This window comes from Oncorhynchus mykiss, chromosome 17 (genome assembly GCF_057628025.1).
Source record: "Oncorhynchus mykiss isolate SJ-2025 chromosome 17, ASM5762802v1, whole genome shotgun sequence".
Classification (NCBI taxonomy): domain Eukaryota; kingdom Metazoa; phylum Chordata; class Actinopteri; order Salmoniformes; family Salmonidae; genus Oncorhynchus; species Oncorhynchus mykiss.
In genome coordinates this window covers 66,766,679-66,793,889 of record NC_143038.1, presented here as the reverse complement: position 1 = coordinate 66,793,889, position 27,211 = coordinate 66,766,679, and the positions used below count along the sequence as shown (strand labels likewise).

Sequence of the window (27,211 nt, the reverse complement as noted above, 5' to 3'; positions counted from 1 at the left end):
GCTGCCTAACTACATTCAAGTAAAGAAGACAACTAGATTTTTTAAATGTCAAAACAACTGTCTTTTCAAGTACAATTTACAAAGCAACCTACTGTCTATTTCCCAATGATTTTTCAGTTTACCTTTGCAGAATCTACCAGATTAAATGAGAAGTTGTCATGGACACTCAGACCCCCATTTACTTTGAACTAAGATCAGACGCTGTTGTACTAACAGAGTTCTGAAGGGGCTTAGGCATTAGTTTGGGAGGAGTGGGCTGGGGTGGCAACAAGGCCCTCTGACAGGGGTCAGCTCACACACACACACACACACACACACACACACACACACACACACACACACACACACACACACACACACACACACACACACACACACACACACACACACACACACACACACACACACACACACACACACACACACTGTGTGCATAGGTAACAAGGCTGCCCTAGTATAAATATGACCTGCAGCCAATGGAACTGAAATTCCTTCACACGCTCTTGCTCTCCCTCTGTCACACCCACAGTAGGTATAGTGTCACCAATAGCATAAGTTAGCCTTGGTGAGCTTTTAGGCTGCACCTTTCAAGTCTTTTGAGTGATCTAGTAGAGTCTAGGAGACAGCCTCAGCCCTCAGGTCCCAATGCAGACGATTCTTCATCAGTCTTCTGGGTGACATAGAGGCCTGCCTGCCTGCCCTACCTGGTACCTGCTTGCCTTCCTGCCTGGTGCCTCTCCTGGCCCATCAGAAAACACCAGACATCTGCAGGCTAATAGAAGAGGAGTCTGGGCTAACTGGACCAGACGTCATCATCACCACTAGTCTACATTACATCTGTTGCTGTCCTGTCCTGTCTACACTCAGCAATAGTCTCATCCTTGCCAGAGACCACCCAGAGACCAGCACACCTTGGCCCAGGTAAGGAGTTGGACAGGAAGTCGGCATTCTGTGGGGTCTGTGTGTAAGAAAAAAGAAACAGAACTGGCTCCAGGGTTCTTATGGCAAATTTATCAGGTGCTGTTCACTCTGTGTTGGTCTTATTTTATGTTTTCAGAAAGAAAATGACTTTGCAGTTACCGTGCCTTCAGAAAGTATTCACACTCCTTTACTTTTTTCCACATTTGTTGTGTTACAGCCTGAATTTAAAATGGATAAAAAAATAATTGTATTTTGTCACTGGTCTAAATACATAAGGTCAAAGTGGATTTATGTCCAATTTTTTTTTAAATGTAAATGAAAAGCTGAAATGTTTTGAGTCAATAAGACTTCAACCCATTTGTTATGGCAAGCCTAAATAAGTTCAGTAGTAAACATTTTCTGAACAAGTCACATAATAAGATACATGGACTCACTCTGTGTGAAATAGTGGTGTTTAACATGATTTTGAATGACTACCTCATCTCTGTAACCCACACATACGATTGTCTGTAAGTGAAATCAAACACAGATTCAACCACAAAAACCAGGGAGGTTTTCGAATTTCCTGCACCTATTGGTTATTGGGTCAAATACAATAAAGCAGACATTAAATATCCCTTTGAGCATGGTGAAGTTATTAATTGCACTTTTGATGGTGTATCAATACACCCAGTCACTACAAAGATAGGGGCGTCCTTCACATTTTCTTTGTCACACGTGCCGAATACAACAGGTATACCTTACCGTGAAATACTTATAAGCCCTTAACCAACAATGGAGTTTTAAGAAAACTAAATGTAAAAAAAAAACAATTCACTCAACCTGCTCCACTATAGCCCTGTCGATGAGAATGGGGCCATGCTCGGCCCTCCTTTTCCTGTAGTACACGATCATCTCCTTTATCTTGATCATGTTGAGGGAGAGGTTGTTGTCCTGGAACCACACTTCAAGGTGACTGTCCTATAGGCTGTCCCGCTATTGTTGGTGAACAGGTCTACAACCGTTGTGTCGTAGGCAAACTTAATGATGGTGTTGGAGTCGTGCTTGACCACGCAGTCTTGGGTGAATGGGGAGTACAGGAGGGGACTAAGCACGTACCCCAAAGGGGCCCCCGAGTTGAGGATTAGCGTAGCAGATGTGTTGTTGTCTACCCTTACCACTTGGGGACGGCCCGTCAGGAAGTCCAGGATCCAGTTGTAGAGGGAGGTGTATAGTCCCAGGGTCCTTAGCTTAGTGATGAGCTTTGAGGGCACTATGGTGTTGAATGCTGAGCTGTAGTCAATGAACAGCATTCTCACGTAGGTGTTTATTTTGCCCAGGTGGGAAAGTGCAGTGTTGCGTGCAATAGAGATTGCGTGATCTGTGGATCTGTTGGGGCGGTATGCAAATTGGAGTGGGTCTAGGGTTTCTGGGATGGTGGTGTTGTTGTGAGCCATAACCAGCCTTTCAAAACTTAAGGAAGGAAATTGCTCAGGGTTTTCACCATGAGGCTAAAACAGTTACAGAGTTTAATGGCTGTGATAGGACAAAACTGAGGATCGATTAACAACATTTTATTTACTCCACAATACTAACCTAACTGACAGAGTGAAAAGAAGGAAGCCTGTACAGAAAAAAAAACTATTCTGTAATACTGCAAAAAATGTTGCGAAGCAATTAACATTTTGTCCTGAATACAAAGTGCTATGTTTGGGCCAAATCCAATGCAACACATTACTGAGTACCACTCTCCATATTTTCAAGCATTTTCGAGGAATTCTTGGTTCTGTCTGCTTTCCAACAGACACTGGGAGATGAATTCCCCTTTCAGCAGGACAATAACCTAAAACACAAGGCCAAAAACACTGGAGTTGCTTACCAGGACGACATTGAATGTCCCTGAGGGGCCAGGTTTGACTTAAATCTACTTTCAAATCTATGGCAAGACCTGAAAATGGTTGTCTAGCAATGATCAACAACCAATTTGACAGAGCTTTAAGAATTTTGAGAAGAATAATGGGCGAATTTCAGCCGTTGAAAGCTCTTATACACTTACCCAGAAAAACTCACAGCTGTAATCACTGCCAAAGGTGCTTCTAAAACGTTTTTTTTTTAAAATCCTCTTAAATCATGTTTTCACTTTGTTGTTAGGGGGTATTGTGTGTAGAATATATTTTGAAGTCAGGCTGTAGCACAAGAAAATGTGGAATAAGTCAAGAGGTATGAACACTTTATGAAGGCACTGTGTCTTATGGGGTAAAGGTCTATGGGGTTATGTTTTATGAAGCGAGATCAAGCACCATCAGGCAAGCTACTCCAAAAATATAGTTTGCCATGCTACCAATTACTTCACACTGGAAGAAGTTTAGCTACACTAAAACTACCCTTAATAAAAATATATTTGACTAAAGTTACTTTGAAAAAGAAAACTGACCAAAAATATAAACTCAACATGTAAAGTGTCGGTCCCATGTTTCATGAGCTGAAATAGAAGATCCCAGAAATGTTCCATACGGTATACACAGAAAGCATGTTTCTCAAAAATGTTGTGAACAAATGTGTTCACATCACTGATGTCAACGTTGTGAACAGAGTGCACCATGGTGGCGGGGAGTTATGGTATGGGCAGGCATAAGCTAGGGACAACGAACACAATTGCATTTTATCGATGACCATTTGAATGAACAGAGATGCCATGACGAGATCCTGAGGCCCATTGTCGTGCCATTCATCCGCCACCATCACCTCATGTTTCAGCATGATAATGCACGGCCACATATCGGAAGGATCTGTACACAATTCCTGGAAGCTGAAAATAGCCCAGTTCTTCCATGGCCTGCATACTCACCAGACACCCACTGAGCACGTTTGGGATCCTTTGCATCTTTGCACAGCCATTGAAGAGGAGTGGGACAACATTCCACAGGCCACAATCAACAGCCTGATCAACTCTATGAGAAGGAGATGTGTCGCGCTGCATGAGGCAAATGGTGGTCACACCAGATACTGACTGGTTTTCAATTCCATGTCCCTACTTAAAAAAATAATTGCTATCTGTGACCAACAGATGCTTATCTGGGGCCTAATGAATGTATTTCAGTTGACTGATTTCTTTATATGAACTGTAACTCAGTAAAATCTTTGAAATTATTGAAATTATTGCATGTTGCAGTGTAGGTCACTACATACAAAATACTTAATAAATACTTATTATATGTCAATCTGAATTGCAAGAACAGATCACTTTGGGTCATATGTTAACAGAAAGTGTAATTTAGTGTATTGAACACAAAAACAATGTTTCAAGTGAGAAATAGGCAGGTCTGATACCAAAAAATAAAGGAAATTATTATTACTTCACCCACATTTTATTTTTAAAGTAGTGTGTATGTCACGCCCTGACCTTAGAGATCCTTTATTCTCTATTTTGAGTTAGGTCGGGGTGTGACTATGGTGGGCATCCTAGTTTTGTTATTTCTATGTTGGCCTGGTATGGTTCCCAATCAGAGGCAGCTGTCTATCGTTGTCTCTGATTGGGGATCATATTTAAGCAGCCTTTTCCCACCTGTTTGTTGTGGGATCTTGTTTTTTGGTTAGTTGCCTGTGAGCACGCCATTAGCATCACGTTTCGTTACTCTTTATTGTTTTTGTGAGTTTCATCGAATGAACACCTGGAACTCTACGTACGCTTCGCCTTGGTCCATTCATTCCAACGATTGTGACAGTGTAGTTCCAGTAGTTCGCTGCACCGCTACGTGGTAAAAACCATATCAAGTACTGACAAACACTACCAAGATTTTATTTGAGTTAAACTACCACCAAGCTACAGCAAAATGTAGTTAAATGACTAGTTTAACTAAATGTAGCTCACTATGACCCAACACTATCAAACACATACAGTTTGTAGCTCTTATGCTGATAAAGATGTAAATATTCTAATTTCCTGAGTCATACCACACAGTTTGGTATTTTAGTTTATTGAATTTTATTCAACATTAAGATACTACAGAATCTGTGCTATTGCATCCATCTGTGTATTTTGGATGTTTGTCAATCAATATAGTAATCTCCATTCAATCACAAATGTGGCCACAAACCGATTTATCTGGCATATTGTACAAAGTATCTTTCCAATAGGAGATACTGGAGGATGCCAACAGTAATAAAAATTAGACCAGAAAATTATAGGCACCTGATGGTTTTAGGTTGTACAGAAAAGTAGCTGTTTTGGTTTGGCTGCTACCCAACCCATAACACCATAGCACATGAATACGTCTCAAAATAAATAACAAAGTGCATTTCGCCCACATCATTTTCAGAGATAGAAAGGGTGCGGGTGCTCAAGAGCTCTCCACACTCAAAACATCCAATTCAGAGTAATAAATCAGCAATGAAATATTTAGAAAATATAAAAAAAAGTAACTGTAGCCACCCCTCTCTGAATATCCTGGCCTGGTGCCATTGCAGGTGGAAATGGTCCTGTCACAAGAACTGCAAAATAGCGTGACACAGAAAGAAACCATTCACTCTAGTTCATACCAATCCCTTCTAAGCAAGGAAATAAAAAACCAACATCCCTCATTCAAATCCAGTCATGTAGATTCAACCACTATTGTTAATTGATTGATTTATACCAGAGGGCATTGTTACCCTGGAAAGGGTAAGGGGATACTGGGCTTCCATAACATGTCTGTGTTACGGTGAGTGAATGAGGACCCAAAAGCGAACTAACTTAAACAGAGCTTCTTTAATAACCAAACATAGGTAGGCTCAGATAGACCGGCAGATTCCGACAGGACAGGACAAGGTTACAGCAAACATGACGATAGTCTGGCTCAGGCATGAAACACAACAAACAAGAATCCGACAAGGACAGGAGCAGAAACAGAGAGAGATATAGGGACCTAATCAGAGGGAAAAAGGGAACAGGTGGGAAAAGGGGTGACGAGGTGGTTAGGAGGAGACAAGGCACAGCTGGGGGAAAGAGGGGGAGAAAAGGTAACCTAACAACGACCAGCAGAGGGAGACAGGGTGAAGGGAAAGGACAGAGACAAGACACAACATGACAGTACATGACAGTACCCCCCCACTCACCGAGCGCCTCCTGGCGCACTCGAGGAGGAAACCTGGCGGCAACGGAGGAAATCCTCGATCAGCGCACGGTCCAGCACGTCCCGAGAGGGAACCCAACTCCTCTCCTCAGGACCGTACCCCTCCCAATCAACGAGGTACTGGTGACCACGGCCCCGAGGACGCATGTCCAAAATCCTGCGGACCCTGTAGATGGGTGCGCCCTCGACAAGGATGGGGGGGGGGGGGGGGAAGACGAGCGGGGGCGCGAAGAACGGGCTTAATACAGGAGACATGGAAGACCGGGTGGACGCGACGAAGGTATCGCGGAAGAAGAAGTCGAACTGCGACAGGATTAATGACCCGAGAAATACGGAACGGACCAATGAACCGCGGGGTCAACTTGCGAGAAGCCGTCTTAAGGGGAAGGTTCTGAGTGGAGAGCCAAACTCTCTGACCGCGACAATATCTAGGACTCTTAGTTCTACGCTTATTAGCAGCCCTCACAGTCTGCGTCCTATAACGGCAAAGTGCAGACCTGACCCTCTTCCAGGTGCGCTCGCAACGTTGGACAAAAGCCTGAGCGGAGGGGACGCTGGACTCGGCGAACTGAGATGAGAACAGCGGAGGCTGGTACCCGAGGCTACTCTGAAAAGGAGATAGCCCGGTTGCAGACGAGGGAAGCGAGTTGTGGGCGTATTCTGCCCAGGGGAGCTGTTCTGACCAAGACGCAGGGTTGCGAAAAGAAAGACTGCGTAAGATGCGACCAATAGTCTGATTGGCCCGTTCTGCTTGACCGTTAGACTGGGGGTGAAAGCCGGAAGAGAGACTGACGGAAGCCCCAATCAAACGGCAAAACTCCCTCCAAAATTGAGACGTGAATTGCGGACCTCTGTCCGAAACGACGTCTGACGGAAGGCCATGAATTCTGAAAACATTCTCGATGATGATTTGTGCCGTCTCTTTAGCAGAAGGAAGCTTAGCAAGGGGAATGAAATGAGCCGCCTTAGAGAACCTATCGACAACCGTAAGAATAACAGTCTTCCCCGCTGACGAAGGCAGTCCGGTGACAAAATCTAAGGCGATGTGAGACCACGGTCGAGAGGGAATGGGAAGCGGCCTGAGACGGCCGGCAGGAGGGGAGTTACCGGACTTAGTCTGCGCGCAGACCGAACAAGCAGCCACGAAACGACGCGTGTCATGCTCCCGGGTGGGCCACCAAAAACGCTGGCGAATGGAAGCAAGCGTACCCCGAACGCCAGGGTGGCCGGCTAACTTGGCAGAGTGAGCCCACTGAAGAACGGCCAGACGAGTAGGAACGGGAACGAAAAGAAGGTTCCTAGGACAAGCGCGCGGCGACGGAGTGTGAGTGAGCGCTTGCTTTACCTGCCTCTCAATTCCCCAGACAGTCAAGCCGACAACACGCCCCTCAGGGAGAATCCCCTCAGGGTCAGTGGAGGCTACTGAAGAACTGAAGAGACGAGATAAAGCATCAGGCTTGGTGTTCTTAGAGCCCGGACGATAAGAAATCACGAACTCGAAACGAGCGAAAAACAGCGCCCAACGCGCCTGACGCGCATTAAGTCGTTTTGCAGAACGGATGTACTCAAGGTTCCTATGGTCAGTCCAAACGACAAAAGGAACGGTCGCCCCCTCCAACCACTGTCGCCATTCGCCTAGGGCTAACCGGATGGCGAGCAGTTCGCGGTTTCCCACATCATAGTTACGTTCCGACGGGGACAGGCGATGAGAAAAATACGCGCAAGGGTGGACCTTGTCGTCAGAGAGGGAGCGCTGAGAAAGAATGGCTCCCACGCCCACCTCTGACGCGTCAACCTCGACAACGAACTGTCTAGAGACGTCAGGTGTAACAAGGATAGGAGCGGATGTAAAACGATTCTTGAGGAGATCAAAAGCTCCCTGGGCGGAAACGGACCACTTAAAGCACGTCTTGACAGAAGTAAGGGCTGTGAGAGGAGCTGCCACCTGACCGAAATTACGGATGAAACGACGATAGAAGTTCGCGAAGCCGAGAAAGCGCTGCAGCTCGACGCGTGACTTAGGAGCGGGCCAATCAATGACAGCTTGGACCTTAGCGGGATCCATCTTAATGCCTTCAGCGGAAATAACAGAACCGAGAAATGTGACGGAGGAGGCATGAAAAGTGCACTTCTCAGCCTTCACAAAAAGACAATTCTCTAAAAGGCGCTGGAGGACACGTCGAACGTGCTGAAGATGAATCTGGAGTGACGGTGAAAAAATCAGGATATCGTCAAGGTAAACGAAAACAAAGATGTTCAGCATGTCTCTCAGGACATCATTGACTAATGCCTGAAAGACAGCTGGAGCGTTAGCGAGGCCGAAAGGAAGAACCCGGTATTCAAAGTGCCCTAACGGAGTGTTAAACGCCGTCTTCCACTCGTCCCCCTCCCTGATGCGCACGAGATGGTAAGCGTTACGAAGGTCCAACTTAGTGAAAAACCTGGCTCCCTGCAGGATCTCGAAGGCTGAAGACATAAGAGGAAGCGGATAACGATTCTTAACTGTTATGTCATTCAGCCCTCGATAATCTATGCAGGGGCGCAGAGACCCGTCCTTCTTCTTGACAAAAAAAAACCCCGCTCCGGCGGGAGAGGAGGAGGGGACTATGGTACCGGCGTCAAGAGCTACAGACAAATAATCCTCGAGAGCCTTACGTTCGGGAGCCGACAGAGAGTATAGTCTACCCCGGGGGGGAGTGGTTCCCGGAAGGAGATCAATACTACAATCATACGACCGGTGTGGAGGAAGAGAGGTGGCCCTGGACCGACTGAACACCGTGCGCAGATCGTGATATTCCTCCGGCACCCCTGTCAAATCACCAGGCTCCTCCTGTGAAGAAGAGACAGAGGAAACAGGAGGGATAGCAGACATTAAACATTTCACATGACAAGAGACGTTCCAGGAGAGGATAGAATTACTAGACCAATTAATGGAAGGATTATGACAAACTAGCCAGGGATGGCCCAAAACAACAGGTGTAAAAGGTGAACGAAAAATCAAAAAAGAAATGGTTTCGCTATGATTACCAGAAACAGTGAGGGTTAAAGGTAGCGTCTCACGCTGAATCCTGGGGAGAGGACTACCATCCAGGGCGAACAAGGCCGTGGACTCCCTTAACTGTCTGAGAGGAATGTCATGTTCCCGAGCCCAGGTCTCGTCCATAAAACAGCCCTCCGCCCCAGAGTCTATTAAGGCACTGCAGGAAGCTGACGAACCGGTCCAGCGTAGATGGACCGACAAGGTAGGGCAGGATCTTGAAGGAGAGACAGGAGTAGTAGCGCTCACCAGTAGCCCTCCGCTTACTGATGAGCTCTGGCTTTTACTGGACATGAAGTGACAAAATGACCAGCAGAACCGCAATAGAGACAGAGGCGGTTGGTGATTCTCCGTTCCCTCTCCTTAGTCGAGATGCAGATACCTCCCAGCTGCATAGGCTCAGCTCCCGAGCCGGCAGAGGAAGATGGTAGTGATGCGGAGAGGGGGGCAACGGAGAACGCGAGCTCCTTTCCACGAGCTTGGTGACAAAGATCAACCCGTCGCTCAATGCGAATAGCGAGTTCAATCAAGGAATCCACGCTGGAAGGAACCTCCCGGGAGAGAATCTCATCCTTTACCTCTGCGCGGAGACCCTCCAGAAGACGAGCGAGCAAAGCCGGCTCGTTCCAGCCACTGGAGGCAGCAAGAGTGCGAAACTCAATAGAGTAGTCTGTTATGGATCGATTGCCTTGACATAGGGAAGACAGGGCCCTGGAAGCCTCCTCCCCAAAAACAGATCGATCAAAAACCCGTATCATCTCCTCCTTAAAGTCCTGATACTGGTTAGTACACTCAGCCCTTGCCTCCCAGATTGCCGTGCCCCACTCACGAGCCCGTCCAGTAAGGAGAGATATGACGTAGGCGACACGAGCAGTGCTCCTGGCGTAAGTGTTGGGCTGGAGAGAAAACACAATATCACACTGGGTGAGGAACGAGCGGCATTCAGTGGGCTCCCCAGAGTAACACGGCGGGTTATTGATTCTGGGCTCCGGAGATTCGAAAGCCCTGGAAGTGGCCGGTGGATCGAGGCGGAGATGGTGAACCTGTTCTGTGAGGTTGGAGACTTGGGTGGCCAGGGTCTCAACGGCATGTCGAGCAGCAGACAATTCCTGCTCGTGTCTGCCTAGCATCGCTCCCTGGATCTCGACGGCTGAGTGGAGAGGATCCGAAGTCGCTGGGTCCATTCTTGGTCGGATTCTTCTGTTACGGTGAGTGAATGAGGACCCAAAAGCGAACTAACTTAAACAGAGCTTCTTTAATAACCAAACATAGGTAGGCTCAGATAGACCGGCAGATTCCGACAGGACAGGACAAGGTTACAGCAAACATGACGATAGTCTGGCTCAGGCATGAAACACAACAAACAAGAATCCGACAAGGACAGGAGCAGAAACAGAGAGAGATATAGGGACCTAATCAGAGGGAAAAAGGGAACAGGTGGGAAAAGGGGTGACGAGGTGGTTAGGAGGAGACAAGGCACAGCTGGGGGAAAGAGGGGGAGAAAAGGTAACCTAACAACGACCAGCAGAGGGAGACAGGGTGAAGGGAAAGGACAGAGACAAGACACAACATGACAGTACATGACAGTCTGGATATGTAGGGCTATGTCACAATTAATATATTAGAGATACTTTACATGGTGATGAAATACTTCTTGATTCTTGCTTACTTTTCTGGGGTCATTCCACGTGTCCATAAAGAAAGAGGGGAATAACTCAAGAGACTTCCTTGGAAAGTAGTCAATAGGAAATATGTCCAGAAGTGTGTCCCAGGGACATGCTTCCTCATGCTTCACATGCAAATATACAGTATATGTGAATGCTCCTGGGTGATACAGTCATCATGGTTGATTAATATTAATTAGACAGTGAGTCAAGAAGTTATGAAGCAGCTTTTTTTCAGCTTTTACTGTTTTCTGCAATTACAGTATGTTTCTGTGTTATTGGTCATGCCCCAAAATATTTATGTCCACAAAAAAATGTCTAGACTAATTATTATTATTTTATTTTGTATTTTTTTTCACCCTTATTTAACCAGGTAGGCTAGTTGAGAACAAGTTCTTATTTACAACTGCGACCTGGCCAAGATAAAGAAAATCAGTTCGACATACATCAACACAGAGTTACACATGGAATAAACAAACATACAGTCAATAGTACAGTAGAAAAAGTCTATATACAGTGTGTGCAGGTAATCAAATGGCTACCCGGACTATTTGCATTGTGTGCCCCCCAACCCCTCTTTTCAGGCTGCTACTCTCTGTTTATCATATATGCTTAGTCACTTTAACTATACATTCATGTACATACTACTGCAATTGGGCCGACCAACCAGTGCTCCCGCACATTGGCTAACCGGGCTATCTGCATTGTGTCCCGCCACCCACCAACCCCTCTTTTTACGCTTCTGCTACTCTCTGTTCTTCAAATATTCATAGTCACATTAACCATATCTACATGTACATACTACCTCAATCAGCCTGACTAACCGGTGTCTGTATGTAGCCTTGCTACTTTTATAGCCTCGCTACTGTATACAGCCTGTCTTTTTACTGTTGTTTTATTTCTTTACCTACCTATTGTTAATTTTTTTGTACTATTGGCTAGAGCCTGTAAGTAAGCATTTCACTGTAAGGTCTACACCTGTTGTATTCGGTGGACGTGTCAAATAAACTTTGATTTGATTTGCAAATGAGGTAGGATAAGGGAGGTAAAGGCAATAAATAGGCCATGGTGGCGAAGTAATTACAATATAGCAATTAAACACTGGAATGGTAGAATGTGCAGAAGATGAATGTGTAAATATAGATACTGGGGTGCAAAGGAGCAAAATAAATAAATACAGTATGGGGATGAGGTAGTTGGATGGGCAATTTACAGATGAGCTATGTACATGTGCAGTGTGAGCTGATCTGTGAGCTGCTCTGACAGCTGGTGCTTAAGGCTAGTGAGGGAGATATGAGTCTCCAGCTTCAGTGATTTTTGCAGTTCGTTCCAGTCATTGGCAGCAGAGAACTGGAAGGAAAGGCGGCCAAAGGAAGATTTGGCTTTGGGGGTGACCTGCTGGAGCATGTGCTACGGGTGGGTGCTGCTATGGTGACCAGTGAGCTGAGATAAGGCGGGGCTTTACCTAGCAGAGACTTGTAGATGACCTGGAGCCAGTGGGTTTGGCGGCGAGTATGAAGCGAGGGCCAGCCAACGAGAGGGTACAGGTCGCAGTGGTGGGTAGTATATGGGGCTTTGGTGACAAAACGGATGGCACTGTGATAGACTGCATCCAATTTGTTGAGTACAGTGTTGGAGGCTATTTTGTAAATTACATCGCCAAAGTCGAGGATCGGTAGGATTGTCAGTTTTACGAGGGAATGTTTGGCAGCATGAGTGAAGGATGCTTTGTTTGCGAAATAGGAAGCCAATTCTAGATTTAATTTTGGATTGGAGATGCTTAATGTGTGTCTGGAAGGAGAGTTTACAGTCTAACCAGACCCCTAGGTATTTCTAGTTGTCCACATATTCTAAGTCAGAACCATTCAGAGTAGTGATGCTGGACTGGCGGGCAGGTGCGGGCAGCGATCGGTTGATTAGCATGCATTTTGTTTTACTTGCATGTAAGAGCAGTTGGAGGCCACAGAAGGAGAGTTGTATGGCATTGAAGCCCGTCTGGAGGTTAGTTAACACAATGTCCAAAGAAGGGCCAGAGGTATAGAGATATTTTACTCATTCCAAGACTTCCCCATTTGAAGTTTAATAGTGTGAGGTATATGCCCTCAGATGGGAAGAGAGCTAGGGGACAGAACATGATTGTGTCATTGTTATAAAGATTTCAATTGTTACTGAATGACTGATCTTAATAATGACACATTGATCTATTATGAACTCTCACCACGAATATTTAAAATGAGTCCCATTCATTGTACTTTTCTCTGCACATTTCTCTGCACATGTGTTTTCAATATCTCTTCATTATTGACACAAGCTTCTTGGGTCTTTACTTTTTGAACAGACCTCATATAAAACACCTGGTTATCAGTGTGTTAAAGATTTCCTCTGACCTCAATTGGAGTTCCTGGTTAAATAAAGGTTAAATAAAACATTATGACATGGTGTAAGGAGAGTCAAATGGCTGTATTAGGTTATATTTCTCTCAGAAAAGACTATTTCCTGGGAACAGCAGACTGCTGGGTATATGTAGCTTCCCAGCATTCTCTTGTTGCGGTAGGAGCCTGCCGTAGAGCGCAATCATTATCTTTTCTTTTCTTTCGTCTCGGACCTGTTCTTTCATTCGTCCGTTCCAAGTTTCCCGTGAGAAACAATGACAACGAATCCCTGTGGCTCCAGATTTCTCTTTAAACCGTACACATTTACACACACAGCAAACATGCCTGACTGTATGTACTTCTTTAACCCCAAAATCAAACAGGGGAGCCCTTTGGAGGAGCACAGGGAGAGGACTTAACAAGGGAAATGTGGTGACTGTTGCATTTCCCTATATCTAGTACTTATGCCAACTTTTGTCTCAAATAATAATTTTAAACCAGATACAACAGTCTTGTAAAAGACCAAGCAGTCAGGGTATTTGACTCCTGTTCCTGAGAAAGTCACTAGTCACTAGCATCCTAATATTGAAATGGAAAGAAAGTTTTGCCTTAATGAGCTTCTCATAGGGATAGGACCCAAAACAATAAGTGTTACTTAACCTGACCACCCATCCTACATACTTCATGTCTCCATAGAGGACCTGTCATAGTAAAGCTGGTTAGGAACCACAGAGACTCTAGCTGAACATCAAGCTGAGATGCAGAGTAAGCCAAGAAAGAAAAGAAAGAGGAATGAATTTAGTTACCAGGGATGATGGCTGCCTTCACGGCTATAGTCCCTCTGACTGTGTGTCTAAGGCCTGCCCTGAATGGTTACCAGGGATGATGGCTGCCTTCACGGCTATAGTCCCTCTGACTGTGTGTCTAAGGCCTGCCCTGAATGGTTACCAGGGAGGATGGCTGCCTTCACGGCTATAGTCCCTCTGACTGTGTGTCTAAGGCCTGCCCTGAATGGTTACCAGGGATGATGGCTGCTTCCACGGATATAGTCCCTCTGACTGTGTGTCTAAGGCCTGCCCTGAATGGTTACCAGGGATGATGGCTGCCTTCACGGATATAGTCCCTCTGACTGTGTGTCTAAGGCCTGCCCTGAATGGTTACCAGGGATGATGGCTGCCTTCACGGCTATAGTCCCTCTGACTGTGTGTCTAAGGCCTGCCCTGAATGGTTACCAGGGATGATGGCTGCTTCCACGGATATAGTCCCTCTGACTGTGTGTCTAAGGCCTGCCCTGAATGGTTACCAGGGATGATGGCTGCCTTCACGGCTATAGTCCCTCTGACTGTGTGTCTAAGGCCTGCCCTGAATGGTTACCAGGGATGATGGCTGCCTTCACAGCTATAGTCCCTCTGACTGTGTGTCTAAGGCCTGCCCTGAATGGTTACCAGGGATGATGGCTGCCTTCACGGATATAGTCCCTCTGACTGTGTGTCTAAGGCCTGCCCTGAATGGTTACCAGGGATGATGGCTGCCTCCACGGATATAGTCCCTCTGACTGTGTGTCTAAGGCCTGCCCTGAATGGTTACCAGGGATGATGGCTGCCTTCACGGATATAGTCCCTCTGACTGTGTGTCTAAGGCCTGCCCTGAATGGTTACCAGGGATGATGGCTGCCTTCACGGATATAGTCCCTCTGACTGTGTGTCTAAGGCCTGCCCTGAATGGTTACCAGGGATGATGGCTGCCTTCACGGATATAGTCCCTCTGACTGTGTGTCTAAGGCCTGCCCTGAATGGTTACCAGGGATGATGGCTGCTTCCACGGATATAGTCCCTCTGACTGTGTGTCTAAGGCCTGCCCTGAATGGTTACCAGGGATGATGGCTGCCTTCACGGCTATAGTCCCTCTGACTGTGTGTCTAAGGCCTGCCCTGAATGGTTACCAGGGATGATGGCTGCCTTCACATCAATAGTCCGTCTGACTGTGTGTCTAAGGCCTGCACTGGATGGTTACCAGGGATGATGGCTGCCTTCACATCAATAGTCCCTCTGACTGTGTGTCTGACCTGTCCAGCAAATGGAGCAGATCCTAATTCTCCTGAAATGAATATCACCGTCTTGACCAAACTCATTTAGAGATCAGGCAGGCCCTTAATCCTTCCCCTGGGGAGCATGTTTGCGCCTCTTTCTCCCGTCCCTTCTCCTTTTGGAAAAAGCTAACATGGCTACATTTGCCAGGCTAATGGGCTTAGCGCAAGCTGTTACAGAGGAGAGTGGACACACAGCAGGCTAGCCGGGACACTGCCTGGCGCTTTTTTAATCTGACCCCTGATGAAGGGAAAACTCAGTGGGTTATCCCTAGACCCTTAGCGGGACATTGGGAGATAAAAGGAGGAATGGGGGAGGGGGTATACTGGGGGTTGGAGACACAGAGAATAGAGAAATAGAGAGAGAAAGAGGAGAGAGTAGAACTATTTTGGGGAGGATAACTTCATTTCCTTTAGGGTGGTTACAGCTCTGGGACTGATACAGAGTTGTTGTAGGTCGGTCAAGTTTGTTCCTGCAAGGATTATTGGGTAAAGCTAAACAAGCCTTTTTCCCACCCCAGGGATATTCTATAACAAGTTTCTTCGTTTCTTTGATAAAACAACAATATAACAAGTGGAAAAATGGATCAACTTAAATCTATTGTCCTTATTGATGGCTTCGGTGGCTGTTGCTGGGTGTGGCACGGTAGTGTTATAGCGGTTTTATTAATACCTTGGCTCACAGTCTCTTTGGACAAACAAAGCATGTCACTCTTTGAGCATGTGCTATGTGAGAGCAAGCATCTTTTAACATAATAGCACAACTACTGATAACCCTGTCTGTATGACACCTATGCTCCTTCCCTTCTACAACCTGTGGCAGCAGGTAGCCAGGTACACTTAACCATAGTGAGGTCATCCTGTGATTACACTGGCATCCTCTTGATGTTGACTTAGGATGGAAATTTAAAGCCAGTAGAAATGCACCTGTGAAGAAAATGTTCCAAAGGTTTTTCCTGTTCAGGTCACGTGTTGAGAAATACCTCTGGGACATTTTACATGAGGCAGGGAAAACTACTGAAACCAACATGTAGGTAAACAGAGTGAATTGACACAAGGGTGCTCTGGAGTCACACCTGCCCCGCAGTCCATCTGGAGGACTCACACCCACAATCCCCTGATGGACTCACACCTACAATCCCCTGGAGGACTCACACCTACAATCCCCTGGAGGACTCACACCTACAATCCCCTGGAGGACTCACACCCACAATCCCCTGGAGGACTCACACCCACAATCCCCTGGAGGACTCACACCCTCAATCCCCTTGAGGACTCACACCCACAATCCCCTGTAGGACTCACACTCACAATCCCCTGGAGGACTCACACCCACAATCCCCTGGAGGACTCATACCCACAATCCCCTGGAGGACGCACAACCACAATCCCCTGGAGGACTAACACCCACAATCCCCTTGAGGGCTAACACCCACAATCCCCTTGAGGACTCACACCCACAATCCCCTGGAGGACTCACACCCACAATCCCCTGGAGGACTCACACCCACAATCCCCTGGAGGACTAACACCCGCAATCCCCTTGAGGGTTAACACCCACAATCCCCTGGAGGACTCACACCTACAATCCCCTGGAGGACTCACACCCACAATCCCCTGGACGACTCACACCCACAATCCCCTTGAGGACTCACACCCACAATCCCCTGGAGGACTCACACCCACAATCCCCTGGAGGACTCACACCCACAATCCCCTGGAGGACTCACGCCCACAATCCCCTGGAGGACTCACACCCACAGTCCCTCTGATGGACTTTCTTACAGTTTTGTAACTGATGCATGTTTAGCAGCCGGAGCTTTGGGCACGGATAGTTTCTCGAAGGTACTGTGATTTTGATTTACTGCAGGAGTAACACCTACTGCATAAAATGATATGTTCATAATACCTTGTTTTGGAATTTCAATCATTTCAATAATTCCAAAACGTTATTACAATTTGGCTATCAGGAAGCTCGTTTAGGTCACTGGCAACATCTTCTTTACATAGTTTTCAGTGAAAGAGTCTTTTACGTTTTCCTGTCCGACATTGAACTGATTTGAATATGAAATAAGAGAGCTAGTGCGTGCTATTGCTCATTCCCACTTAAATAAAGAAACACTTGTTTACTTTGGGTCAACAAGTAGACTATGTGAAAGTGTCAGAGAATTATCCGCATAGCACACTGAAATGGCTGAAATGGTGTTGCAGGATCAAACACCATTTGATGACAAACTGTTGTTATTTATTATTTCATTATCTAAACTTTACGAATGTGGCCAATCACCTACAGTATATAAACATATCAAATATGAAATACTGATGGACTACTTTGACCTTTGACCTATAAATATGAATGACTATTGTAAACTATATTTCCATTCCAGGAGGCAGCAGCCATGTCGAGTCCGGGGGAGAGTCTATCATCAGAGGGCAGCAGCTCATTGTTACCGCCCTGCCTAGGTCTGTCCGAGAGAAACATGGGACACAGGGCCGGGGCTGCCTGGGAGATGGAGGACACCAAGCCCTGCATGGAGGCTCTGGAGCATTGTGGGTTTCCAGGCCTCTACCTGTCCTGCTTTGACATGCTCTTTACCGAGGACTCCACCTGGCTGGTGAAGGTGTCCGAGGCCTCCCCGGGTCTGGCCTGCGCCGTGCCTGTCCCTGTACCCAGGATGGCGCACGGAGAGGAGCCAGAGCAGTGCCCCGTCATCGACAGCCAGGCCCTGGGGCTCTCCCCGGGGCTAGAGGGCCAGGAGGAGGAGCGATCCCTGGAGCAGGTCCAGAGCATGGTGGTCGGAGAGGTTCTGAAGGACATCGAGACGGCCTGCAAGCTGCTCAACATCACCCCAGGTAGGTACTGGTACTGTAGTAAGCTGCCACTCTCATTCTAGAAATATTATTATTAGAGTTTATGGATATTTCTGTTTGAAGCTATGTTCTGTGGTGGATACTCATTCCATGTCCAATGTACAATTAATTGATGGTTGTCGACCGATTAATCGGGGTCGACCGATTAATCGGAATGGCTGATTAATTAGGGCCGATTTCAAGTTTTCATAACAATCGGAAATCGGTAATTTTGGACGCCGATTTTACAGATTTTTTTATTTCTGTATTAATATTATTTATTTTTTTCACCTTTATTTAATCTGTATTTAACTCGGCAAGTCAGCTAAGAACACATTCTTATTTTCAATGACGGACTAGGAATGGTGGGTTAACTGCCTTGTTCAGGGGCAGAACGACAGATTTTTACCTTGTCAGCTCAGGGATTCAATCTTGCAACCTTACGGTTAACTAGTCCAACGCTCTAACCACCTGCCTCACGAGGAGCCCGTCTGTTACAGGAATGCAGTAAGAAGCCAAGGTAAGTTGCTAGCTAACATTAAACATAATCAATCATAATCACTAGTTATAACTACACATGGGTGATGATATTACTAGTTTATCTAGAGTGTCCTGCGTTGCATATAATCGATGCGGTGCGCATTCGTGAAAAAGGACTGTCGTTGCTCCAACGTGTACCTAACCATAAACACCAATGCCTTTCTTAAAATCAATACACAGAAGTATATATTTTTAAACCTGCATATTTAGCTAAAAGAAATCCATGTTATCAGGCAATATAACCAGGTGAAATTGTGTCACTTCTCTTGCGTTCATTGCACGCAGAGTCAGGGTATATGCAACAGTTTGGGTCGCCTGGCTCATTGCGAACTAATTTGCCAGAATTTTACGCAATTATGACATAACATTGAAGGTTGCGCAATGTAACAGAAATATTTAGACTGATGGATGCCACCCGTTAGATAAAATACGGAACGATTCTGTATTTCACTGAAATAATAAACGTTTTGTTTTCGAAATTATAGTTTCCGAGTTTGACCATATTAATGACCTAAGGCTCGTATTTCTGTGTGTTATTATATTATAATTAAGTCTATGATTTGATAGAGCAGTCTGACTGAGCGATGGTAGGCACCAGCAGGCTATTAAGCATTCATTCAAACAGCACTTTTGTGCATTTTGCTAGCAGCTCTGCTGTTTATGACTTCAAGCCTATCAACTCCCGAGATTAGGCTGATGCAACAATGTGATGTGAAATGGCTAGCTAGTTAGCGGGGTGCGCGCTAATAGCGTTTCAAGTGTCACTCGCTCTGAGACTTGGAGTAGTTGTTCCCCTTGCTCTGCATGGGTAACGCTGCTTCGAGGGTGGCTGTTGTCTTTGTGTTCCTGCTTCGCGCCCAGGTAGGAGCGAGGAGAGGTACGGAAGCTATACTGTTACACTGGCAATACTAAAGTGCCTATAAGAACATCCAAAGGTATATGAGATACAAATGGTATAGAGAGACATAGTCCTATAATCCCTTAATAACTACAACCTAAAACTTCTTACCTGGGAATATTGAAGACTCATGTTAAAAGGAACTACCAGCTTTCATATGTTCTGAGCAAAGAACTTAAATGTTAGCTTTCTAACATGGCACATATTGCACTTTTACTTTCTTCTCCAACACTTTGTTTTTGCATTATTTAAACTAAATGTAATATGTTTCATTATTTATTTGAGGCAAAATTGATTTTATTGATGTATTATATTAAGTTAAAATAATTGCTCATTCAGTATTGTTGCAATTGTCATTATTACAAATACATTTTAAAAATTGGCCGATTAATCCGGAATCTGCTTTTTTTTTGGTCCTCCAATAATCGTATCGGTATCAGCTTTGAAAAATCATAATCGGTCGACCTCTAGTAGTTACATCAGCATTCTGTGCATTTCATATTTGATGTGGGCCACAAACCATAGTCCATGCACTTTCTCCTACTTGTTATTCTATGGTGCCATCGCTACATGATCCTGTCTCCTTTTCAAGAGCATTAAAGGAAGGTCGACTGACTGAAAGCTCAGCCATAATTAAAGAAATCAAATGACAAATCGAATCAAATTTTATTTGTCACATGCTCCAAATACAACAGGTGAAATGCTTACTTACTACAAGCCCTTTTAACGAACAATGCAGTTCAAGAAATTGAGTTAAGAAAATATTTACTAAATAAACTAAAGTCAAAAAAAAATATTAAATGAAAAGTTACACAAGAAAATATCAATAACGAGGCATAAAGACCGTAGCAGCAACATTATGTACAAAATAAGTTACAAACAATGCGACATAACTAACAAAATAGCATATAATGTGCATCTGACTTGAAATGTGCAGAGACTTTTTCCGGTTTCTCCAGTTTTGCCTTTTGCCTCCAGCACCTTCACTAATCAGCTGTGGGTGTGCGGTAGATTCAGCACCTTCACTAATCAGCTGTGGGTGTGCGGTAGATTCAGCACCTTCACTAATCAGCTGTGGGTGTGCGGTAGATTCAGCACCTTCACTATTCAGCTGTGGGTGTGCGGTAGATTCAGCACCTTCACTAATCAGCTGTGGGTGTGCGGTAGATTCAGCACCTTCACTAATCAGCTGTGGGTGTGCGGTAGATTCAGCACCTTCACTAATCAGCTGTGGGTGTGCGGTAGATTCAGAACCTTCACTAATCAGCTGTGGGTGTGCGGTAGATTCAGCACCTTCACTAATCAGCTGTGGGTGTGCGGTAGATTCAGCACCTTCACTAATCAGCTGTGGGTGTGCGGTAGATTCAGCACCTTCACTAATCAGCTGTGGGTGTGCGGTAGATTCAGCACCTTCACTAATCAGCTGTGGGTGTGCGGTAGATTCAGCACCTTCACTAATCAGCTGTGGGTGTGCGGTAGATTCTTCTTATTATCTAATAGCATTAAGAACACCGTGGCCGATCATTCTAGCGTATTCATTCATTACTGTCCAGGTATTGACAGAGGTATTGATGTATTGATTCAGAGCAGACAAGTCTCCCGGAGACAAAAGATACTCCTGCTGCTAGATGATAATGGCTGGATGACAGCTCGATGAAGAATGATATCTCTCTGACGCAAGTCATGTTTGTCTGCTCCAGGATCTGTATAATCCCAACCTTTGCATGCATTTAACACATACCCAACAGGACTTTATGGGAATGACGTTGTTGCTCGCCTGCCAGCCGTGTACACAGTACTTGGGTGAGGTCTGTTCAACTGGCAAAGCAAACAGCAGGTTGAAGGAATACAGTACTGTGTGTGTACTGTAAGATGACTTCAGTCAGTCACACCCTGACATTTCAGAGCCCCTCGTCCTGCTGCTGCTGCTGTTGTATCAAAAATGTGGTGTCATGGTGCGTTTCAAATGATGAAAACGATTGTAGAATACACAACAGAACAGTACAGTATCTTATGCAAACCACCATTCTCCCCAGCTCATGCCTGTGATTAGAGTTTACCCAGAGTGAACCTCACAGAGAAAATACTAGTCAAATAAACTGCTTGAGATGAAGACAGTGATAGGCCTCTGACTGACAGCATTTGTGTTTGTATATGTCTGCATACATACATAGATACATATAGGGAGGGATCTATTCAGGGTAGTTAAAGAGGGTTACCAAAACAACGATGAACACAGTAGAGATGCTAGATGTGTGTGTGGTCCCTATACCACAGTGTCACTTGATCTTTGATCTCACACACACACACACGCACACGCACACGCACACACACACACACACACACACACACACACACACACACACACACACACACACACACACATACGTTTTTTTTTAACCCTGAAAAGATCCTTCCCTATTGAAGGTCAACAGACATGCAGTTGACAGTTATCGTAAATGTTACTGCTAGTTAATAGTACTGCTAGCTAATAGTTTCTATAGATGTATAGGGGACTAACCCCCCCAAAAGTTGTATTTTTATTGTTTTTATCTGTTATCCCCAGACCCCATGGAGTGGAGCTCGGGGAACGTTCAGAAGTGGTTGCTGTGGACAGAGCATCTGTACAGACTGCCTCAGGCTGGAAAGACCTTCCAGGAGCAGACTGGGAAAGACCTGTGTGCCATGAGTGAAGATGACTTCAGGCAGAGGGTCCCTCAGTGCGGAGACACTCTGCACGCCCACCTGGACATCTGGAAGTCAGGTGTGTTATAATAACTGTATGACTGGTGTGGACAGTCAGGTATGCTATAATACATGCAACATGTAAAGTGTTGGTCCCATATTTCATGAGGGAAGCTTACCTGCGTACTCGTCGTCCTCACCAGGCTCTGCAGTTCATGGAGCAACCGACTTTAATGGGAAAATGCTCACCTTCGATGGCCGCTTGCACGCTGGAGAAGTGTGTACCAGGCAGATTGCAGACATTGTGTATGGCGTTGTGTGGGCGAGCAGTTTGCTGTCAACATTGCAAATAGAGTGCCCCATGGTGGTGGTGGGGTTATGGTATGGCATATGGCTGCCCATTATATTAATGCTAATTTGAATGCACAGAGATACTGTTACGAGATCCTGAGGCCATTTTCATCCACCCCCATCACCTCATGTTTCAACATGATAATGCACAGCCCCATGTCGCAAGGATCTGTACGCAATTCCTGGAAGCTGTAAATGTCCCAGTTCTTCCACGGCCTGCATACTCACCAGACATGTCACACATTTAGCACGTTTGGATGCTCTGAATCGATGTGTACGACAGCGTGTTCTAATTTACGCCAATATCCAGCCACTTCGCACAGCCATTGAAGAGGACTGGGACAACATTCCACAGGCCACAATCAACAGCCTTATCAACTCTATGCGAAGGAAATGTGTAGCACTGTATAACGCAAATGGTGTGGTTTTCTGATCCACACCCCTATTTTTTAAAGGGTATCTGTGACCAACAGATGCATATCTGTATTCCCAGTCCATAGAATAGGGCCTAATTAATTCATTTTGATTTACCTATTTCCTTACATGAACTGGAACTCAGTAAAATCTTTGACATTGTTCCATGTTACGTTTATATTTTTTCCTCTGTGTAGCTGTATGACTGTCATAGACATTCAGCTGTGTTATAATACTGTGGCTGTATGACTAGCGTAGACAGTCAGCTGTGTTATAATACTGTGGCTGTATGACTAGCGCAGACAGTCAGCTGTGTTATAATACAGTGGCTGTATGACTGGCGTAGACAGTCAGCTGTGTTATAATTCAGTGGCTGTATGACTAGCGCAGACATTCAACTGTATTATAATATTGTAGCTGTATGACTGGCGTAGACATTCAGCTGTGTTATAATACTGTGGCTGTATGACTAGCGCAGACAGTCAGCTGTGTTATAATACTGTAGCTGTATGACTGGCGTAGACAGTCAGCTGTGTTATAATACTGTGGCTGTATGACTGGCGTAGACAGTCAGCTGTGTTATAATACTATAGCTGTATGACTGGCGTAGACAGTCAGCTGTGTTATAATACTATGGCTGTATGACTGGCGTAGACATTCAGCTGTGTTATAATACTGTGGCTGTATGACTGGCATAGACATTCAGCTGTGTTATAATACTGTAGCTGTATGACTGGCGCAGACAGTCAGCTGTGTTATAATACTGTAGCTGTATGACTGGCGCAGACAGTCAGCTGTGTTATAATACTGTAGCTGTATGACTGGTGCAGACAGTCAGCTGTGTTATAATACTGTAGCTGTATGACTAGCGTAGACAGTCTGCACATATTGTGCTACTGTTTTCTATAGTGAAGCTTGTATTATTCTGTTCAAACAATGCAACAATTCATCTCTCTCTTTTCGTATCCCCTTCTTTCTCTCCCCACAGCTGCCTGGATGAAAGAGAGGTGTTCAGTTGGAGACAGCAAAATCACAGGTAGGTTTAGCCTATTAGCTTTGTTAGGACAGAAAGTGACATGAATCTCGTTTCTCCAGGACCAGAGTGTTGTTGGCCCTTGGGAAGGAGTAGTGACAGTTGTGTTCATAGCTCCTAGGTAGAAGAGCAGAGGGTCATGTATAGTGCAGTCTTGTTGGCAAATATGTGTGTGTGTGTGTGTGCTCATCCCTCCCCCCTCTGTGCAGGTGGAGAAGAGCTGTGGTTGGAGGCAGACTCGTCGTGCTCAGGCCAGCCCATCCACCTGTGGCAGTTCCTCAGAGAGCTGCTCCTCAAGCCCCACAACTACGGACGCTGCATCCGCTGGCTCAACAAGGAGAAAGGTGAGCCAGGCAGGCTGTGTGACCCGCCAAGAACTGGGATGGGATAAGTTCAGAAGTATTTTCAACTCTGCAATAATCCATCCTTTTCTCTCTTCTAATGTTTATTATAATTTACTAATTTCATCAAAAAGACGGAAACTGACAATTGAATGGAGTGACAATGTATTCCATATCTAATCCCACTCTGCTGTATGCCAGGTATTTTCAAAATCGAGGACTCTGCTCATGTGGCAAGACTCTGGGGACGGAGGAAGAACCGACCAGCGATGAACTATGACAAGCTGAGCCGCTCCATACGGCAGTATTACAAGAAGGGCATCATCCGTAAGCCTGACGTCTCCCAGAGACTGGTCTACCAGTTTGTCCACCCAGTATAAGGGGAAGGAGGAGGACAAAGGCCTACAAAGAAAGGACCACACGATCACACCTTGGTCTTGAACATTACACAACCAAGCTGAAAAGGGGTAAAACACATGCACTGGCTAATCCCTGTCAGTACACATACCCTTTGCCAGTACGGAAGTGTCAGCTGCCAAAGCTGGCAAATGAAGATTTTATTTTTTTAACGCAGAGAAGAAATTTGAGACAAAAATGTTAAGTGATCTTTCTGGACTGCCCCCCCCCCCCCCCCCCTGACATTTGAACTGCCTTTTTAATCTGCATGATCTGCCTGTCCTTGTTTTCCTATTGTGTAATTTAACCAATAATCAGTATCTTAAAACAACACTGTAGAATGAAGAACAGTTTGTTGTTTGTTAATTTATCAGATCTGGTCCCCGTCATTCGTCTGGGAATTTATTTAGAAGTTTTGCTTCAGTAGCATTTAGTTCTGGCTGTTATCCAGAGGAACAAACAGCTCCCTCTTTTTTTACTCATCACATGGCACACTTCGGAATTCTCCCGAAAGGCATTTACAATAGAGAATTAGAGCAGTTCACTGAACCTGAATGGGAGTGCATCAACAACTCCTTGACAGCAAACTCATACAGCCACCACAGTCATCCGACCCTCTCCTATATGCATGCTCCATTAACTTACAGTGGCAAGAAAAAGTATGTGAACCCTTTGGAATTACCTGGATTTCTGAATAAATTGGTCATAAAATTAGACAAACATAGTCTACACACAAACAACAAACAATTATACGTTTTCATGTCTTTATTGAACACAACATGTACACATTCACATTGAGGGTGTAAAAAGTATGTGAACCCTTGCATTTAATAACTGGTTGACCCTCCTTTGGCAGCAATAAACTCAACCAAATATTTTCTGTAGTTGCGGATCAGACCTGCACAACGGTCAGGAGATATGTTGGACCATTCCAAAACTGTTTCAGTTCAACAATATTCTTAAGATGTCTGGTGTGAACCGTTCTCGAGGTCATGCCACAGCATTTTAAATCGGGATGAGGTCAGGACTCTGACTGGGCCACTCCAGGCGCATTTTCTTCTGTTGAAGCCATTCTGTTGTTGATTTACTTCTGTGTTTTGGGTCGTTGTCCTGTTGCATCACCCAACTTCTGTTGAGCTTCAATTGGCGGACAGATAGCCTTACATTCCCCGGTAAAATTAGCAAGCTGTCCAGGCCCTGAGCCCCAAACCATGATGCTCCCTCCACCATACTTTACAGTTGGGATGAGACTTTGATGTTGGTGTGCTGTGCCTTTTTTTCTCCACATATAGTGTTGTGTGTTCCTTCCTTCCAAACAACTCAACTTTAGTTTAATCTGTCCACAGAATATTTTGCCAGTAGCGCTGTGGAACATCCAGGTGCTCTTTTGCGAACTTCAGACGTGCAGCACTGTTTTTTTTGGACAGCAGTGGCTTCTTCCATGGTGTCTTCCCATGAACACCATTATTGCTTAGTGTTTAACGTATGGTAAACTCGTCAACAGAGATGTTAGCATGTTCCAGAGATTTCTGTAAGTCTTTATCTGACACTCTAGGATTCTTCTTAACCACATTGAGCATTCTGCACTGTGCTCTTGCAGTCATCTTTGCAGAACGGCCATTGCTAGGGAGAGTAGCAACAGTGCTGAACTTTCTACATTTATAGACAATTTGTCTTACTGTGGACGGATGAACATCAAGGCTTTTAGAGATACTTTTGTAACCCTTTCCAGCTTAATGCAAATCAACAATTCTTAATCTTAGGAGATCTTCTGAGATCTCTTTTGTTCGAGGAATGGTTCACATCAGGCAATGCTTGTGAGTGTTTTTATAGGGCAAGGCAGCTCTAACCAACATCTCCAATCTTGTCTCATTGGACTCCAGGTTAGCTGACTCTTGACTCCAATTAGCTTTTGGAAAAGTCATTAGCCTAGGGGTTCACATACTTATTCCAACCTACACTGGGAATGTTTTAATTATGTATTCAATATAGACAAGAAAAAACAAACACACTGTGTTTGTCTATTGTTGTGACTAAGATGAAGATCAGATCAAATTTTCTGACTAATTTATGCAGAAATCCAGGTAAATCCAGGTAATTCCAAAGCGTTCACATACTTTTTCTTGCCACTGTATCTGGCCGGTACAGTCTGATGTATCATTGCAGTGTAACTCACAAAGCCGTTAGATGTTCACACTGCTTTAGGAAACACCTATAGTAGAAAACACCACACCACTGGGAATTACCATATTACAGTTGAAGTCGGAAGTCTACATACACCTTAACCTTAACCAAATACATTTAAACTCAGTTTTTCACAATTCCTGACATTTAATCCTAGAAGAAATTCCCTGTTTTAGCTCAGTTAGGATCACCAATTTATTTTAAGAACGTGAAATGTCAAAATAATAGTAGCGAGAACAATTTATTTCAGCTTTTTTTTCTTTCATCACATTCCCAGTGGGTCAGAAGTTTACATACACTCAATTAGTTTTTGGTAGCATTACCTACAAATTTATTAACTTGGGTCAAA

At 45.1% G+C, this 27,211-nt stretch overlaps 1 protein-coding gene across 1 annotated transcript; it reads left to right on the top strand.

Moving 5' to 3' along the window:
* The first annotated feature begins 485 nt into the window (after positions 1–485).
* On the top strand, positions 486–25,422 carry LOC110494728 (SAM pointed domain-containing Ets transcription factor-like). The gene is made up of 6 exons (XM_021570047.3): positions 486–921; positions 17,558–18,023; positions 22,025–22,222; positions 23,897–23,944; positions 24,151–24,285; positions 24,484–25,422. The coding sequence occupies exons 2-6, from the start codon at positions 17,570–17,572 to the stop codon at positions 24,660–24,662; spliced, it is 1,014 nt and encodes a 337-aa protein (XP_021425722.2). The 5' UTR covers positions 486–921; positions 17,558–17,569; the 3' UTR covers positions 24,663–25,422.
* Positions 25,423–27,211: the final 1,789 nt, after the last annotated feature.